We start from the raw sequence: 20,355 nt of genomic DNA on the forward strand, positions 1-20,355 counted from the left end.
ATTATGTGGAATTACATGGGCATAAATGCTTAACATTGTATATTTTCAATACTGAGTGTGCTGGAACTGTGCATTGCAGTCATATAGATAGCTACTTCCTTTCTACACATCGCTATAACGTGCTGCACATAAAATTATTCTAATATTGTCAAATAAATGTACAGTACAATGGCCTATTCCAGAAATTACTTGCACCCACCCCAAAGATACTGGAATTCATTCACAACAAAAATCATGTACTTTTAATTCCCAAAATTTGAGGGAAAGGTTTGCATCTTCTTAAGGGGCACAAGGAATGCCAACTGATTGGGAATTTCCAGACTGGAATTTTAGTGAGAAACTTTGAATGCCCCAGTCTGAAAAACATTTTCATTAAGGGAAGGGGGTGCCATTAATGACTGGAATAACTGACTAGTTTCCGTGTATATTACATATTGTAGAATTGAAGAGATGTACATAAATGTTATTAGTATATAACTTAAAACTATATAGCTTTCATTTTATACCTTGTATAAACATTTTACATAAACTACTTTGTGAAGAGCAAAATAAATATCCTTTTATGTATAACATTATAGCTAATGATAGAATTAGTATACCTTTTAACACTTAAGTAACCTGGAAATTGTTTGATCATGGTGTAAAATTAATAAGTGTGGGAGAGTTTCAACACTTTTATAAGGTAGTAGGATTCAGATATAAGTTTGAAATACCACAGCAAGGTGCCAATTACACAGATTTAGGGGTTCTCTACTGGAAGTCAATTTGTACCAAAATAATGATGTAAATGGATTAACCTCTGAACTATCTATTATTATGCAATATGCCTGTGGTATTGTGGGAAGCAATTTTAGCACAAATTGACTTCCCGTTAGAGAAACCATAAATGCATATATTATTGTATATGTGACTCAGTGCATTGAAATATAGCAGTAATAAGGAATTTGTACACATAAAATCAATATTCTAGATTGAACATTGATGAGTGGCATCATTAAAAAAACTTTTGGCTAGAAATGAGGAAGTTGATTTTTGATGACAACTGCCATGTTTTGATATGATGGGGATACATTTTCTGAACATCACAACCCCTGTTATAATACAGAAAAATCCCAAATCATGTTTTCATCATTAATAGAATGAGCTTAAAATGACCTCATTCTTGGTGTTATTTCAATAATGATTATCACAAAGATTATAAATGAACAAAATATGAAACTTGCATTTTTAGCAGTGATCTGTGCTACGTTTATTACTAACGCTTTGTTAAAAAAGTTCTTTTTATATCACACTACTGGCAACTCAACATCTAGCTAAATACCTTGCTTGTAAAAAGTTGTAAAGACAATCTTGTATTACATTGTTTTATTGTTTTGTGGAAGGGTTTTTGGAAGAACAGCGGTTATTGTGTTTTTTGTTTTTTATTTTGGTAGCGTTTACCTTGGGAAAACATATGTGAGAGAATATTATTATTCTTAATGGAGTACTAGTAGTGTATGTAAGTGTGGATCTCAAGAATTAAAGAAAGAAAACAGTTGATTTAATTACCATGTTGGTTATGTTAGTGAGGCTTGTGGATGTAGATACAGATTAATCTACTTGAAGTCTTCTCTGTCACTGGTTGGATTCCAATCACACAAACTGTCTGCCAACGATAACACCAACAAGCCCATTTTGAAACGGCTGCATTCTTTCCCTTGATGGTATCAAGCACAACTTGAAACAAGGTTTGTAAATGAGTAGTAGCCATCAGTGACCATAGTCATATAGAGTGATTACAACACCATAGAGCTCTACTCAATACTCATGCTATTTTTAGTATCAAACTCAAAGTTTCAGGATGCATTTTTCAATCAGAAATGTTAAACTTGGTAGATGTGAAGGTGACTATTTTTCCAGCTTTAGCAGAAACAATAAATCCCAAATTCAAGTAACTATCAATAGATCTTATTTTGCCAGTGTCTGATGTCAACATACCCAACTGTGATGAAAGGGAAAATAATAAGTTGTTCAATTAATAAGGAATAGTGTATTATATTCATCTATAAGCCTTGTTAAGCTTGTGACAGGAATAGTGTATTATATTCATCTATAAGCCTTGTTAAGCTTGTGACAGGAATAGTGTATTATATTCATCTATAAGCCTTGTTAAGCTTGTGACAGGAATAGTGTATTATATTCATCTATAAGCCTTGTTAAGCTTGTGACACAATCAGATTAGGCAAAATAAGGCAGTTTTTGAAATCAAGTTATTAATATTATTTTCATCAGCGTACTTGGTAACATCCTGTTTAATTAAATCATTACATCTTTACTCAAGTTTGGTAGTAAAATAGACTCATATTTTCAGTCGCGTGATTATCAAGTTAATCGTGCAAAGCTTATGCTTGCTGCACAACCGTACTGACAGCACTACCGAACTTGAGATGAACCATAAGTACACTGGATTGAAGTTTTAATATCATGATAATTGTCTATATTTTATGAGTTTCTTTCTTCTCTTATTTTTGCATTAATAGCAATTTCTCAGTTAATCTGTAAGTAATTGCTTGTGACCAGTGCACGTTTTGATCAGATAATCAATGATATATGAAGCTATCAATCAGAGAAAAAATGCAACAAAAAAAAGAAAAAAGAAAAATATAAGCTCTCTTCTGATATCAAAATCGTCATTTCGATGAGGAAACATGTGAGACGAGGCTCTCAGTTTGGTCATACCCCTTATGGAAGACATGACTCGAATCTCCCACACAAGGGATGTCGATTTGAAACGGAGTCACCGGTACCAATTCAGGTAACTGTTTGAAATTCACACTCCTGGGGAGATCAAGGTCATGTCTTCCATAGGGGGTATGGATTTAAAATGGAATAACCTAAACATTATGTAACAAAATCTTACAAGAAAACAAAACAAAGGAAAGTACTTCATTCTGAAAATCATTTCAATTACTTATTTCCCCCTACTAATTGTGAAAGGCTTAATTCTTGAGAACACAAAATATTGTAAATTTCTCCGCCTCATTTTCTGTATATGTGCAATAAGGCTGTGCAATAGGGTGATTGTATAGTACAATAAAAGGAAATTAAAAATCAAATTGTAATTTGTTGTTTTGATATTCTTTGTGTATGTGTGTGGTTTTCGCCCGGGGGTCTTCGTAATTTGGTTCAAATTATATCAGTGCAATAACACAATGAAATCTGAAGGAGATATAAATACAGTGTAAAAAGGAAATAAGATCGTACTGTCGTAGCATGGCACTTACGAGTGGAGGCGGCATATACATTACATGAAATGAATAGTATTTAGGCATTTTAAGCATATTTTAGACAGATTAATTGATTAGGGCAAAGGACACTGATCAATATGCCCTTTGTGTGAAGCTAATTGGACACATGCCCTAAGGTTTTCATAGTATCCGCATTTCTTTATATTGATTTTATCAATAATCAATGTAGTTAATAAGCTAATATTATGACTTGAACAGTCACCTACCTGGACAATTAACCGATTCTTTAGAAATGCTTAGTCGCGCTAAAAGTCGATCGATACATGTTAAAATCAGCACAATTCAGAGATACACCTTTTGCTATGAAATTAATTTTCTCGGTCAAATATAAAGCAATTTTTTTTTTTCTTCAGTAATGTCAGTTAAAAACTTGGTGCTTGGATATACATTTTTTTTAAATCCTGGTGTTAAAATTAAGCATCAAATTGTATCTTTTAGTGTGATATTTTTGATTTTTATAGGCCTTGAGTTCGCCTGCGAGCTTTTTACGGAATTGATTTTTAGCGTCTCAAACTAATATAGTTTGCTAAAGAAAGATATTTCCCACCTCTGTAAAGCACATCGTGTGGGTCTATATATTATAGTTTTGTCAGAATTTCCGTTTTTATTTTACCCTTTTTCCCTTCATGCTCTGAAAATGTCAAACTCGGTGCTTTTATCTCGTGCGCAACCAGCAGAAATAGTCGATATTTTCATTGTTGTCATCCAGGGCAATTTTCCATTGAAAAGCAAAGATCATGAAGATTGCCCGACTAGCGATTTGGTAGCCCAAATCCCCAATTGGGTTTTCTGGTAAATGAGGTGAATTTTAAAAATTTGCTCCCGTGATAGCCTGCAATTTCAATTTATATGGATTCCATGATTATGAAAACCATTTTGTCTGTCTGTGTGTTTGTTTACCTAGGTTAGTCCGTATTAAGAGACGCACGCTTGAGGTTCATGAAAATCCACGGTCCAAACCTAGAAAAATTAGCGTGTTATTATAGGGGATTTTAATCTTCTGTCCCTCCTATCTCCATGTGAATTTTGTATGACCTACCCACTGCCCCCCCCCCCTCATCGCGGGTTGCCATTTTCATTACACCCTTCAGACTTGTGTTCGGGTTTCTGTAGAGATTCATCAGTGTTCGGGTTTGTTTTTAATTTGACATGTAGGCCTAACCATATTTGTCATAATTAAGCGCTATACCTAAATGTATAGCTATGCTATATATTATTATGTAATATCATGTACATGTAGGCCTATAGGGTGGGGTGGGTGCAGAGGTGTGTGAGGTGGGTAGTGGGGGTGTATGTAGGGAAACTTTGGTGTGGTAATCAACACATGACTTTCAATGCAAGGCTTATTGTTGCCACAAATGTTTTTTTTTCCCTTAAGGTTATTTAATAAGTTTTTATAAACTTCCATGTTTAACCTGGTATTGTTTTGGCTGCTTCATTAGGGCCTATGACTTTCGGTGGGCTTCCAAAAGCAGTTTCAAACAAACACAAACAAAAGGCACCATACCCAGTCACCTTCATGACAATTGAAACACTACGTCAAGTATTAACATCCAAGTTATTCTGTTTTTAGGCAAGCAATTTTAAATAATTGCTTGAACAGGTTTTTGTTTAAAACAAAAACCTGTTTAAGTTAACAATGAAAATGAATGGTTCTTATAAGGCACAATCTCTGATGAGGAACTCAAAGCGCGTAAAGCACGAAATTTACAAACAAACATAAAAACAATCAATTTATAAAGATGTTTAAAACAAAACCTGTTTAAGTTAACAATGATAATGAACGGTTCTTATAAGCCACAATCTCTGATGGTTCTTATAAGGACAATCTATTTCTGGCGTTTAAATAACGAAAGTCTGTGGCGTTACGCCGGGGCGTTACGAAGGTTATTTCTTTGGAAGTGTGTTCCAAACAGTTTGCTTGATCATAAAACATACAGCGTAATATAATGTTTTGTAAAAGAAAGTTTTGTTTAAAATATTGCCCAATTGCATGTAAGCCTTCGGGCAAAGTTGTTTTGAGGAGAAGCAAATTTCAACACATTGGTCCGAATCACTCACGTGATGATGAAATATCCTCATCGTGCTATAAACATGATCAGTATAGGAGCGCTATTAGGCCTGGGAATTTCGTTGCTATATTGAAGTTCTGGCAACACTGTATCATGCCGGTATTCCTATGAAACCCAGGGATATCGATCCACAATGCTAGTATTATTAGCCTTATATTTCACGCGTTGATTTTGAAAAAATTTCAGCCGGTGAAAAATGGTGAAATTAAAACGTAAATTCTGACAAAACTATGATATATCGCTCACGGTGATGTGCGTTAGAAAGTTGGGAAAAATCCTTCATTAGCGAACTATATTACTTTGAAAAGCTAAAAGGAAGAAAAGGCTCGCGGGCAGAGTTTAAGCCTATCAAAATCGAAACTCTTACACGAAATGACTGAATTTCACGCCTAAGTTTAACACTAGGATTTGAAAAAAAATAAGTATCAAGCACTACAATTTGACCTGACATTTACTGAAAAAATAAAAATGATTGCATTTCATTTGGCCGAGAAAATTAATTTTACATTGAAAAGGTGTAACTCAAAATTTAGCTCGTTTCAACACCAAATTCGATCGTTTGTATTGCCACATTAAATGACTGAGTGAGCCTTGCTAAACAAAAGAATCTGTTGTCCAGGTTGCTAACTGTGAACGTGCTTATTAATAATGTAATTTTGCCAATATTTTGCCAAAAAACTGCATAGATGTTCATATCATTTTTATTTCACAGAGTATCAGTTTCAGACTTGGTCAAAGTGTTTTGATTTCCATATAATGCATGCATAATTGATTACCTAGCCGCCATAATTTGCATAATCAGCATTGATTATAGCATAATCAGCATAGCTTATTTACTATGCAAATATTCAAATTAAATAGTGGATATCAAAATTCTGCGTAATAAAAGTACTATGAACATTTATGCATTGATTTTAAGCAAAATATAGGCCACAATTATGACCTTTTTCAGTCATTTAGCTCATCAACTACATTGATTATTGATAAAAAACAAGACGATGTAAAGAAAATATAAATTAATATGAAAACCTTATGTCCGATTTGCTACGAACAAATAACAAACGGCATTTAAAACATGCTCAGGATATTTTCTAGCTTCCAAAGAGTGTCTCATAACCCATGTTAATAACACAATCAACTTTAGAAAGGCAAAACTCCAAACTGCATATATTCTGCTTTACCCATGGAATTTCTCGTAAATTTGATGTTTCTTATTTATCTTAACATTTTGCAAAATAGATACCAAAGCAGTCCTGCATGCGTTCTCTTGTAATTATACTGAAGCTGTATCGGGTTTTGATTGCCATTTTGGGAGACTGCAATGGGTTAGACTGTTAGAGGAATGCGAAACATTGAAACCAAACTGGAATTACCTCATTGATGATTTGCAACCTTCTGTAATATTTTCTATTTAGCTGTTTACCAATACATGCCTTCAAATAGGCCCTATGCCCGAAGCCAGGGGGTGCGATATCGATGCATCCCCCCAAATTTGCAAAAGTATACAAAAATTCCAAAAATGTAAGAATTTGCGAGCGTAGCAAACCAAAATGTTTTGTTTTTAAGCTTTTTGGTCAAAAAAGGTCTAAATTGGGGGAAGCAATTCCACTTTTCACAGAATTGCCCCCCCCCCCTAGAAAAAGTCCACTTTTTAAAAATCAGCACCCCCCCAACAAAAAATCCTGGCTACGGGCCTGCCCACGAATCCCTACTTAATATATTAACAATATTTTGACAGTGCTTAAGCTCATTTGAACCATCAGTATGATCAGAGGGGTAGTTCATTGGTCACCAGCGCGGTCATCTTCGGAGTCTAATTTCAGCCTTCTTAAGATGAGCACTCCTGGTGTAGTTCTCTCTTGAAAGATGACAAAATTGGAAAAATCACCTTGTTGCAAGTCTAACTAACAAACAAACAAAATCAGCTTGTTACACTAGCAAGTGCCCCACCCATTGCAACGGTCCACCCGGGGTGATGTAAGGCAGCAGGCAGGACTAGTGTATAGCTATGATAAGTGTTGTTGAGGAATAGTCGTTGGTAAAACATCAATATTGTCACCATCGAAGCCCATGTTCATAGTATAGTGTGCACTGGGGTCTCTGGACTTAGGACCAGACTTTGGCTGGTTAAACGGTTTATGAGCTCAACCTTCCCCATTCCCCCAGTGCATATCGATGGTGTTGGTATAAACTCTATCTGTCGGAATGCCTTTGTATTCCTGCATAGCCAGATGATGTAGCTGGCTCTCAGAACTGTTTTGGAGGCAGTGCCTAGGATTGGTTTTCTTTTCCCCTTTGGGACTCCTAAGGCAGCTAAACACTTGGTTAGTGATGTGTTATAGAAGCCTCTACTTCCCACTTACAGTCCATCCTCTGTTTTCACATTCGGCTACCAGGTCTTCGTATTTACACTTTTTCCTGGCGTACGCATTGGCTAGGTTCTCCTCCGATGGTACTGTCAATTCTATGATGATTACATGTTTGGTGATGGCTGAATATATCGTAATATCAGGCCGCTTGGCAGTTTCTGCTATTTCTGGAGGGAACACTATTGGCTTGTGCTCCTCATCCATCAGGAAGGTCCAGTCTCTAGCCTTCTTCAGGATGTTTTTTTTACTTCTGTCTTTGGAGTGCGCAGAGCTGGGTTCCTGTATGTTGTGCCATCGGCTGTACGGAAAGCAAGTATGGAATATACTCTGTTGTTTTGCTTTTGTTAGCCTCATCAATATATGGTGCCAGGCCTGATGCTATTGTTCTTAGTGTTTGGTCATGGCGCCAGTTGTACCTTCCATTCTCAAGTAGTAGCTGCAACAATTCAGGATGTGGAGCAGAGTACAGTTACGGTAGTTGCAGAGTTGGCACAATCCAAGATTGGTTTTCCCCCACAGTTTCAGATTAGCAGGTGAAGGAAGTTGGTCATGGATGGCATTGATATGGAAAGACAGGATCTCTGGTGTACATACATATAGGAGCTTCTTCCATGAGGTGTCAGTCTGCATGGCGGAGTCCCATTTCAACCATTGTCCTTGTTTAGCACATCGGTATAGGTAGACCAGCATATCTTCATCATTCACTTCTTTCACCAGATTAGTGAGGCATTTTCTGTGCTTTTTCTGACTCATGTCCTTAATAAGCTTTTGGGTTTTCTTGACTGCCCGGTCAGTTTGACCTCAGCTCATCTCATTTAAGATGAGGTGGCGCTCTCTCTGTTCGAGCTCTTTAACTCCATTCCACCTCTTCTTGGTTTTCTTATTTTCCAAACAATCTCTATAATAGTGTTTGGGTCTTTCCATCTCTGAAGTATTTGTTCAGATGGTATTTGATGACCTGCATGCATTTGACAGCAGTGGTGAGTTTTTTCAGCTGTAGGCCATGTTTTCCTTTACTTCTGTACAATGCACTATTGGTGGTGCACCTGCTCCACCAATCGTACAGGATGTAGGTTTTTGGGAGATTGTATATAGTGAACTCCCATGTCATTTTGGGGATAATCATATGATTGTATATCCACATTTTCATGATTCCATTCAGTTGACTTTTATCAGTAGTTTTCAGCATGGCTGACAGTTTCTAATTAATCATTTGTCTGATGCCATCATCCTTTAAATCTTCATAGATGAGCTTTCCTAGGAATCGCATGGGCTGGTTGTGAATATAGGTGATCATCTGTCCGTCTATTTATAGCTGATGTAATAACATTAAAATGTCGGGTTATATAAAGGTCATGATAATGTTTTAAAACGTTTTGTATGAAAACAAACTGCAACAATATTTTTAAATGTTTTCAAAAAATGTTATTGTAAACTATTTTTGCAAACATTTTTGCCAAATATATTGTCATTATGTTAAAATATTTGAACCCAGCAAACACAGAAATGTTCTTAAAATGTTTTTTTCAAAACATTTTACTAACATTTAAATGTCGGGTTATATAAAGGTCATGAAAACGTTTTTAAAACGTTATTGCAAATATTTTGGGCAAACATTTTTCGCAAAATATTTTTTCAACCCCAAAATATCTTTCTGTTTAGAATGTTTTGTATCAAGTTTTCAAGAATGTTTTTGGAATGTTATTAAAACGTTTTTATAACCTTTATATAACCCGACATTTAAACATTTTCTGTAAAACATTTTTGTTTGCTGAGCAGTAGATTATCAAAAAATGTTTTTTAAGGTTATGAAACCGTTTTATACTCTTAATATACCCTTTATATAACCCGACATTTAAACGTTTTCTGACAACCTTTTATTACCTTTTGCGAATAATGTCGAAAACGTTTTGTGTTTGCTGGGAAGCTACGTATTGGGTCTTGTGGCCATTCAACTTCTGTTCTGCGTTTGGAATTACTTTCTTCATCGCATAAGATCTGTATTTGGATGGTTTGGCCTTCATAGTTCTTGTCCAGTTGAGGAAGTTGTTGGCAATGTATTAAAATAAGTTGCTGGCAACTTTCTGGGCTTCTTGCTACAAGGGTCAGATCATCTGCATATTCCTTGGCTGAAGATGTAATGTCTGAGCTACTCATGCGGTATCCAAGATGGCTGGATTGGTCGAGAAGATCCAGACACAGATTGAAGATTGCTAGGAATAAGATGCACGATAATGAGCATCCTTGGACGACACCACTACAACATTTAATCCAGTCTGTGGTCCAATCTTCAGTTTTCACTCTGATGAAAAGCTCATCTTAATAATTGAAGATGATCTTTCTAATGTGTTCTGGTACATGGTACCATTCCAAGGCAAACTGTATAAGATTGTGTGGTACAGTGCCATATGCATTTTGCAAATCTAGACAGGTTGTAACAATTGTCTTGCCGTTCCTTTTGGCATCTTGGATCATTTCAGTGAGTGCCTCTGTGTGTTCTACACATCCTGATATCTTCTCCATAAAACCTTTCTGAACAGCATTGTCAATATATTTGTTCTCTGTCAGGTACTCGATTGTCCTTTGAGCAAGAATACCCATTCCAAGGTTGCCACTGGAATTCTTCAGAGTGATAGGTCTGAAGCATGATGGATCATTGGTATTCTCTTCCTTGGCGAAAAGGATGGTTTCACATATTCTCCATGTAGTGGGTATTGATGTGCTTCTCCAGATGTCACAGACAACTTCATGAAGCAGTCCAGTTATTCTTGGACATTTCTTCCATACTAGGTAGGGAATACGGTTGTTTTGTCGTTGTTGACATCTTTGAAGTATTTTCTCATCAGCTATTTTACTGAAGGATGGAGATCTGTGTTGCTTGTCATTAAGTAATCGTTTTGTATATTGGTAAGGGTTTTGTCGGAATTGTTGTTGTGCTTTGCTTGTTGATTTCTTCTCTTGAAGTTTTAGCTGCAGCTTTCTGACCTTGTTGTGTAACTTGAACAGCTTGAGAAAGTCCTTCTTGAGATTTGCAGCTTTTGTCTTGTCCCCGTCTTTGAGGGCTATTTTGTATTGGTGCTTAGCTTCCTTTTTCAGGCGTCTGAGTTTTCTTTGTTGTCTTGAAGCATGCTGTTTTTTGCCAGATATTTTAGATGTGACTGGTTTAACACCAAAATAGTCTACAAGTCGTTTGTAGACATGGTTCTCTAAGTAGGTTAGTTGCAGGACTACCCCCTATTTCTGTGGGTAATTCTTCGTATAGTGTTTCATCAAAGGCTTTCCAGATGTTGTCAGATGGTTTCGGTAGATTAATGTATTCCTTAACAGCTATGTTTCTGCATGCTTGGTGGGCTTCTTCTTTGGTCTTTCGTTTATGGTCGAAGCTCTTACCCGTCGACGTAGAAGCACTGTGGGGTTTATCCTGGCTCCTTGCCTCTTGTGGTGGGCATGTCGGCTTGCTCGACTTACGTCTACCTTCGGTGCGAGGGCATGGCTACGATGAGCTTGTTCCGCATCTTGGTTTCGCTTGATGGAGCTTAACGTTCTTGAAGCCTGTTTTTCCACATATTGAACAGGTAGTACTAATGTCTTGCATTGTTACAGAACTACTCCTCCGTCTATTCTGTTCCGGTGGTTGTTGCCGTTGAGTCCGTCCGTTTGGCCCAATCTTCCGCCCCAGCTCTCGCATGGACCCAGGGGTATTTATCTTTGTAGGACTTTTATAAGCAAGTAAATCTGTAGATCTATAGGTTGCCAACCTGTTCGAAGATCAACCCGGCTGTTTCCCCGGCGCCAGCGGTCTTTCCCAGCAGTCAGCTGTCTTTCCAGCAGTCTTGTGGTACTATTCCCCACCAGTCAGCCAGTCCTTTCCTGACTGTCAGAGATATCCATCTCAGGTTCTTTTGAGGGGTAGTTCATTGGTAGATCACCAGCGCGGTCATCTTCGGAGTCTAATTTCACCCTTCTTAAGATGAGCACTCCTGGTGTACTTCTCTCTTGAAAGATGACAAAATTGGAAAAATCACCTTGTTGCAGTCTAACTAACAAACAAACAAAATCAGCTTGTTACACTACCAAGTGCCACACCGTTGCAACGGTCCACCCGGGGTGATGTAAGGCAGCAGGCAGGACTACTAGTAGTATATAGTGTATAGCTATGAGGAATAGTCGTTGGTAAAACATCAACATTATCACCATCGAAGCCCATTTTCATAGCATAGTGTGTACTGGGGTCTCTGGACTTAGGACCAGACTTTGGCGGGTTAACCGAAAGGGAATTAATGAAAAGTTATACTTTGAAGATTTTAATGGGTACGGAATGCGAAACATTCACTTTCAAACATTCACTTTCAAAAGGTACTTTATAAACTATTTTTGTTCCTTTTTGAGTTTGATTGGCCAGTGCGAGCGAAGCACGCAAAATTTTAGGGGGAAACCCCTTTGGAAAAATTGGGGGATAGGCCTACGTGTCCCCCTCGATGGTGAACCCATCAAGCATGTGTCGGATTTAAATAACGAATTGCATTCTGAATACGAAGAATGTCCTTCTGATATCAAATAATTTTGATTTTTTGAAATTCGCAATGTAATACACATTTTATGGCAATGATTAAAAATTGATATTTTTGATATTTAACAGTACTCGAAGCAAACTTTATAAATCTGATAATATGTACTTAAATTGTATGTAGGTGGGATGAAAAGCCAACGATCAATTGAACATTTTGACCTTTCGTATTGAAGATTTGGATTTTTTTCCCAACACACCAAAAAACATTAGGTCTTTTTGGGAAAAAATCCATATCTTCAATATGAAAGGTCAAAATTTTCAATTGATCGTCGGCTTTTCCTCCCAGCTACATACACTTTAAGAATATGTCATTAGATTTATAAAATTTACTTCGAGGACTGTTATATATAAAAAAATATGAAAAATATCAAATTTTAATAATTTGTCATCAAATTTATATTATATCGTGAATTTCAAAAAAAAAAAATTAAATTATTTCATATCAGAAAGACATTCTTCGCATTCAGAATGCAATTCGATATGTCTGATGTGCTCTCATGTCCCACAAATAATACTGTCGAAACACTCAAAACGCTCATTCCAGATCCCTTAAGTGTTTTCAAACCTGACTATTTTGCGTAATGTTTACACTTGTCCCAACTTACACCTAATTGGAAACTGTCAAAATGCTTGCACATGTGTTGGAAAACAGCAATTTTGAATAATTATCTTAACTTAACTCTATATTAACTTACTATCTCATCTGGGTCACTGAATTTGTGGAGTTCTTTGGGAGATTTGATGTCATAATTACAACATTTTCAAAATATTGCTCTTGTTATCATACAAACATAACAAATCTGGCCAATTCCAATTAAGTGTAAATTGCAAATATTCCAAAAAAATCAGGTTCGAAAAAGCAAAAACAAACCACCCATACTGTCTTACAGTATTTGGATAAATATCATGAAACGGAATCTACAAGTGACATCAAGTGCCATACGACAGGGCAAAAACAAACAAACAAAGAAAACATTAAAATATTACAAGCACAATGCAATCCTATTGCAAATTCAGACACATTAAAATAAAATGCTTGAGTATTTTGTTGTTCATTTTTGATGGAAAATAAATAAATTTGATTGCATTTAATTGCAGCTTGCTTTGTATTTTGAAAGGATTTTAGGCTCAGACAACATGATTAGGCAAGTCTGCTCGACTGTTCCAGTCCATTTCTATCGTAATAATAAAAATAAGACTACGGTTAGTCTGGGAGTACTGATTCAATCCTGGATTCAATCAAGATTGAAAGCAAGCAAAAGAATGGTTCAGTCTGGGGTTTAGCCGAGGTTTTGTGCAAATAAAATAATCCATGGACGAATAAGTCAAGCGATTGATAAATTTGAAACTAAAGGATAAAATACCCGAAATCAAAGGATGAAGTGAAATACAACAGACGATGAAGATTAGCTAGAGATTGCTCATAAAAATAATGAAAATTTAGTCCAGATTTTGAGAGTACAAGGCTGACAATGACGAAACAGGCTGTATTACGTAAGACTTTTGCAACTTCTTTAAAAAATACCCGGGGGAAAATAGTTCCGCCATTTCTAAAAATCAGAGTAGACGATGCTGCGCTATAATCGTCCATTTGCTTAAAAATATTAAACAGGTTGCGTAAGTATTATCGTCTATTTCTAGAAGAAAGACAGACAGACTGACATATTTATAATAAAAACACTGGTAATGTGCTGTTCGATTTTACATTTTATGTTATCTTCAGAAGGTGTGAATTATCCTTTTTACACACATCACTTTTACTTCCATGCATCTATAAGAAAGTCGTATGCCATCTTTATTGCTCTTTTGAAGTAAACAGAAGTTGGATTTTTAAGTTAAGCATTTTTCCATCTAATATTGAAGACTTCAAAGTTGTTGCAGTGGTTTTGTTGTATGTAGGACTAGTATATGTCTTGTATAGAGGCCTTGCATGTGACGTATCATCCCGTAAATATGGCGGACTACTCAAATGTATTCAACAAGGAAGAAGTCACCTCCACACAATATTTAGGCATTCATATCCAAAACAACTTGAAGTGGGATGTCCAGACTCACTACGCAGTCGGAAAGGCTACTAGAGTTCTCAACTTCCTGATGAGGAATTTCCACAACTGTACCAAAAAGATCAAAGAGCAGCTCTACAACTCAATGGTGAAACCCCATCTTCAATACGCTTCTGCTGCTTGGAATCAAGGCACTGTAAAGAATAAGGATCTCCTGGAGAAAGTACAGAGAAGGGCAGCAAGGTTTGTGATGGGTGATTTTCATCGAACATCGAGTGTTAAAGAGAAGTTACAGCAGCTCAGTTGGGAAACAATTGAACAGGGAAGAATCAAGACCAGAACAAGAACCCTTCAGAAGATCACCATGAACCGGTTAGCTATAGATGGGTCAAAATACTTCAAGCCAAAACCAAGCAGGAGCAGAAGGGGGCATGAAAAAAACTTGTTTTACATGAGACTCCTTACACTGACATCATGAAGCAGTCATTTTTTGCAGAGGCAATTGCAATTTGGAACAGGTTCACTGTTGTGCCTGTACCCGACGACGACGACGACAGTAAAAGTTTGACCAGCCAGAAGCCCCAACTTAATTTTTGACTAGACAGACCCAGCCAGCACTCAAGTCAACCTCCAGTGATACTCCCGTGTGGATGTGCTATGGAGGAAGTTTCAACGAGGTACCGAGGTATAACTTTGACAAATGTCAGCGGGAATATGTTCTTCCAAGTGCTTGCAAATCGCCTGTTGTCCAATATGAGAAAAATGGCTATAGACCAAGGCATCCAGAAGGGATTTCTACCAGGTATAGCAGGTTGCGTTGAACACACTCAAGCCCTGATGGAGACCCTCCTTGATGCTAAACAGAATGCTCGTGAGATTGTTGTAGCATGGCTGGACCTGGCTAATGCATATGGGTCGGTTGCTCATAACCTGATCCAATTTGCACTGGAATGGTATAACGTCCCATCTACCACTCGTGAGCTAATCTTTAACTACTATGACGAGCTGTTTGTAAGAGTGAAAACCCAGAAATGGACCTCAGATTGGTTTATGTACCAAATTGGCTTATTCCAAGGATGTCCACTCTCCGTGGTCCTCTTCCTGATGGTATTCAACCTCCTATTGGACTTACTGAAGACCAACCTCAGAAACCTTCCTGAAGTGGACCAGAACGATGGAAGCTAAACCGACTAAATGCAGAAGTCTGGCCATGAAGAAGTCAAACATTGTCAGGACAAATGAAAGGACATCAACAACCTATGCACCATATGACCCACAACTTCACATCAGTGGGAAGGACATCCCGTTTATCCACCATCTATGCGATTTGTCGGTCAAGAGATATTCAAGGATCTGAACGACAATGAAGTCCGATATGGTGTTGAGTCCAAACTGAAGACTCTCCTGGAGAGAGTAAACAATGACCATGTCAACAGCATTGCTAAGATGTGGATATATGAAAAACACATTGTGAGCAGGATATCTTGGGAATTCATCATCTACTGCTTCCCAGTGCCATTCGCCCAAAATCTTCAAGCTGTGGCTACACGCAGTGGCGTAGCTGCCGGGGGAGCAGGGGGGGCAGGGGGGGCAATTTTCCCCACTGGCAAAAATTGCCTATTTGGGCCCCCGCCCCCTAGTGCAAGGAAAAAAGAGGAAAAAGGAGGGAGAAAGAGGAAAAAAAAGGAGAGAGAGGGGAGAGAGGGAGAGGAGGGGCAGAGAGATGGGGAAGCCATACGATATGCAATATTTTACGATTATTATCAACAAGCCTGGCAAAAATTGTCTATTTGGGCCCCCGCCCCCCTCCCCCCCCCCAGTGCAGGGAAATTTGGTAGATTTGGCCCCCCCCATACAGGCTTGCCCCCCTCCCCCCTGGAAAAAATCCCAGCTACGCCGCTGGCTACACGCTACCTCAAGAGATGGGCAGGCCTGCCGAAATGCGCCAACACATCTATGCTCTACAAAAAGAGAGATAACAAGGGCCTCCAACTGAAAGCTTTAACAACGCATTTCAAATGTATGCAGTTGGTGAAGTACCACATCATGAAATACTCTGTGGATGAGGAGACACAGTTCATCTATGGTCACATAGAGCAGAGACAGAGAGGAAAGAAACAGTGGAATGGTGTGAAAGAGCTGCATGAAAGAGAAAGACATCTTTTTATCAACGAGCTATGCAGAGGGCAACATGGTCGCCAGGGCCTGGGCTTTATCAAGGGTCAGAAACGCCAAGAGCAGATGTCTAAGCAAGAGCAGTGGCGTAGCCAGTGGGAGGGGGGCCGGTGCCCCCTGCTCGTCATGGCCCGCTCCGTCATGGCCGTGGGTTCATGTAAGGCCGTCGGTAGATGGAAGGCGTTGGTGAAGAAAAAATTGTAAAAAAATGATGAAAAATTGTGCCTATTATCCTTTTTTTTTTCTTTTTTTTTTTTTTTTTTTGCTCTTCACTTTTTCAAACCATGCAAAAAAAATTTGGGTCAACAAATCACAACATCCGTCGACAAAAAATATTTCCGTCGGTACATTTACATGTTGTGCCCCCTCGGTTCCAAAATCCTGGCTACGCCACTGAGCAAGAGCATATATAGGAGCACGCTATCATCCATAACCAAAGATGTCTCAGAAGAGCACCTACTTGTATCCTTATATGGAATGGCAAAACAAGGTCGCTTCCTCGGATAGGAAACAGCCATGCACATGGACACAAGATGGAATAGTCTCCTCTACTCCTGGTCACCTGTCACCTGAGATGCTGAAATTTTACCTCAACTCAATCCAAGACTTGAAGACCTGGAACAAACACCCACTAGGTCAGTGTACTCTCTGTGGCTACAACTGCTGCACAATGCTGCACATATTTAAATGCTGCCAGTACTCTCTTAGAACAGGCCGTTACAACTGGAGACATGACATGGTACTCCGAGAGATAGTCCACCAACTAGTTCCTGCTGTTTTGAAAGCTAGATGTGGGACAGTAGGCGACGGAGATCAACAGAGAGTCACCGGCATTTCATTCAGAACTGAGACTGGAACAAAGTACAGAAATGTAGCATGGCACAGAACCCAGAAAGACAACATCATCCAAAGCTGTGAGGACTGGCAAGTAGTGTGGGATGAAGACAATCGCCCAGGTATGTTCCCTCCAGAGATAGTGACAACATCGAAAAAGCCAGATATAACTGTCTACTCACCATCAGACAAGCAAGGCATCATAATTGAACTCACAGTATTTGCTGAGGAGAACTTAGCACAGGCCAACCACAGAATGAAAATGAAGTATGAAGATCTAATCCAGGAAGGACAAGCAGCAGGATGGGAACTGAAATACTTCCCAGTAGACGTGGGATGAAGAGGATTCACAAACAACACACTTCGAACCTGCTTCAAGTTCTTTGGCCTCACAAACAAAGAAACCAAAAAGGCACTGGATACTGTGGCGAGAACAGCATTAAGAGCAACATACACTCTCATGGCTTGCACGCAACAACAGATACTTTGGAAATTGGGAATTCGTGAATCGTCCGTAAATGCCACCACTCGACTTACCCGAAGTTGAATAAATGACCAAGCTTTACTTCCCTACATAGGACCAGGATCCTGTGACCAGCCTAACCTCTAATGGAACTTGCACACATCAAGATGTTCCAGCAGTGCAAGTCCTGCCATGCAGATCCATGAGAAAGGGTTTGCTTGGTATAGTAAGGGGTGCTGGCTTGGCACGTTGGTTTCAACACCTTATACCAACAGTTACTGGCCTGAAAGAAGGGATTAGCCACTACTGTAATGTGATTCCCTGATGTCAACAGTTGCTGCACTGGAGAGGGAGGGTTCCCGGGAACAAAGCGCTCAACCCACCACCGCCCGTCCCAAGTCGGGGGTAGTGCAGCAGAATGTTAGAGTGATGGAACAGGATTTATAATATGTCTACCTGGGCTTGATACAGCAAACAATAACCTTCATCTGTACGGTGACATCTCGCTATCTCTAAGGACCGCTATCTCTAAGGTACACTATCTCTAAGGTTCGCTATCACTAACGTGTAAAGTCTATGGAGATCAGAATCCCGCTATCTCTAATAGAGAAAAGGGTTCGCTATACCTAAAAAAGGTCCGCTACTTCTAAGGTTCGATATCACCAATTTAGAATAAGGTTCGCTAGTTCTAAGGTTCGATATCACTAATTTTAAATAAGGTTCGCTATCACTAATTTAAAATAAGGTTCGCTATCACTAATTTTAAATAAGGTCCGCTATCACTAATTTATTGAAGGTTCGCTATCTCTAAGGTTCGTTATCACTAATTGCAATAAAGGTCCGCTATACCTAAGGTTCGCTATCACTAATTTTGTTTAGGGTTCGCTATCCCTAATTAATTAAGGTTCGCTATCTCTAAGGTTCGCTATCACTAATTTTGATTAGGGTGCGCTATACCTAAGGTTCGTTATCACTAATCTTAAATAAGGTCCACTATCTCTAATTTTAAATGAGGTCCGCTATCTCTAATTTTAAAAAAGGTCCGCTATCTCTAATTTTAAATAAGGTCCGATATCTCTAATTTCAAATAAGGTCCGCTATCTCTAATTTCAAATAAGGTCCGCTATCTCTAATTTTAAATAAGGTCCGCTATCTCTAATTTTAAATAAGGCCCGCTATCTCTAATTTTAAATAAGGCCCACTATATATCTCTAATTTTCAATAAGGTTCGCTCTTTCTAATTTTAAAATAGAGATAGCGAATTTTATTTTCAATTACAGATAGCGGGCTTTATTTAAAATTAGAGATAGCGAACCCTATTTGAAATTAGAGACAACGAACCTTATTTGAAATTAGTAATAGTGAACCTTATTTAAATTTAGAGATAGCGAACCTTATTTAAAATTAGAGATAGCGAACCTTATTTAAAATTAGAGATAGCGAACCTTATTTACAATTAGAGATAGCGAACCTTATTTACAATTAGAGATAGCGAACCTTATTATAAATTAGAGATAGCGAACCTTGTTTGAAATTAGAGATAGCGAACCTTATTTAAAATTAGTGATAGCGAACCTTAGAGATAGCGAACCTTAGAGATAGCGGACCTTATTTAAAATTAGAGATAGCGAACCTTAGGGATACCGGGATTGTTAAAATTAGAGATAACGGACCTTATTTTAAATTAGTGATAGCGAACCTTAGAGATAGCGAACCTTCAATAAATTAGTGATAGCGGACCTTATTTAAAATTAGAGATAGCAAACCTTATTTAAAATTAGTGATATCGAACCTTAGGAATACCGAACCTTTTTCAAAATTACTGATATCGAACCTTAGGTATAGTGGACCTTTTTCGTAATTAGTGATAACGAACCTTAGGGATAGCGGCATTAGAGATAGCGGTCCTTAGAGATAGCGAACCGTAACCCATCTGTACACGTCCTTAAAAAACGTCGATTGCAGATCAAGCCAGGAAGCAGCCACTCCACGGCTATGGAATTTCACTCAAAAATGATGTAATACATTGGTGAGTAAACAATGAACTCTGGACTGGAGCATTTTCATTGATGAGTAAACAAGAAAGAACTTTCTAAGTATAAAAAATACATTTTGTGACATTTGTTGATTAGGGTAACATTTAGGCAGATAGATAATTATACATTTGATATCAGATTTTGTTGTACAAGACCACGTTTAGACGTTTCATCTTCCTTGCGGAAGATTTGATTTGATTTGATTTGATTCGGTACTCAGAAATTACAATGTTTGCATATAAATAGAGAATAAACAACAATAAAAGATGTATACATTTTAAAAACAACACATTAAGATGATAAAACATTATAAAAGCATTATAAAACAGCAGAGCACCACGGATAGCCCAAAAAACTTTTCAAAAGAAAAGCTTATTTTCATTGGGGTCCGTAAAAAAGTGAGTGGAGGGGGAATGCAAAAAACAATGAAGACAAAAATATTAAACACTAACACAAAATATTGCACATGAAGTGAGACCAGCTCAAATTAATTAGCTTGACCAGCAAGGTGTTTGTTGACTAATATTTTGAAAGTATGGATTTTAT

General features: G+C 37.9%; 4 protein-coding genes across 4 annotated transcripts in view; 3 read left to right on the forward strand and 1 right to left on the reverse strand.

Moving 5' to 3' along the window:
* LOC140158581 (translocon-associated protein subunit beta-like) overlaps nucleotides 1-20,355 on the forward strand; it is a 468,516-nt gene that overhangs the window by 217,770 nt on the left and 230,391 nt on the right. The window lies entirely within an intron of this gene.
* LOC140158454 (uncharacterized) lies at nucleotides 8,116-8,481 on the reverse strand. The gene has a single exon (XM_072181547.1). The coding sequence runs from the start codon at nucleotides 8,479-8,481 to the stop codon at nucleotides 8,116-8,118; it is 366 nt and encodes a 121-aa protein (XP_072037648.1).
* Nucleotides 14,252-14,779, forward strand: LOC140158455 (uncharacterized). The gene has a single exon (XM_072181549.1). The coding sequence runs from the start codon at nucleotides 14,252-14,254 to the stop codon at nucleotides 14,777-14,779; it is 528 nt and encodes a 175-aa protein (XP_072037650.1).
* Nucleotides 16,916-17,650, forward strand: LOC140158456 (uncharacterized). The gene has a single exon (XM_072181550.1). It carries the CDS (start codon nucleotides 16,916-16,918, stop codon nucleotides 17,648-17,650), a length of 735 nt encoding a protein of 244 aa, XP_072037651.1.

This window comes from Amphiura filiformis, chromosome 8, assembly GCF_039555335.1.
Source record: "Amphiura filiformis chromosome 8, Afil_fr2py, whole genome shotgun sequence".
Lineage (NCBI taxonomy): Eukaryota > Metazoa > Echinodermata > Ophiuroidea > Amphilepidida > Amphiuridae > Amphiura > Amphiura filiformis.

Excerpts from the sequence above, each read along its gene's own strand:
- LOC140158454 (XM_072181547.1), bottom strand. The coding sequence starts at position 8,481 with ATGAGTCAGAAAAAGCACAGAAAATGCCTCACTAATCTGGTGAAAGAA.
- LOC140158455 (XM_072181549.1), top strand. The coding sequence starts at position 14,252 with ATGGCGGACTACTCAAATGTATTCAACAAGGAAGAAGTCACCTCCACA.
- LOC140158456 (XM_072181550.1), top strand. The coding sequence starts at position 16,916 with ATGTCTCAGAAGAGCACCTACTTGTATCCTTATATGGAATGGCAAAAC.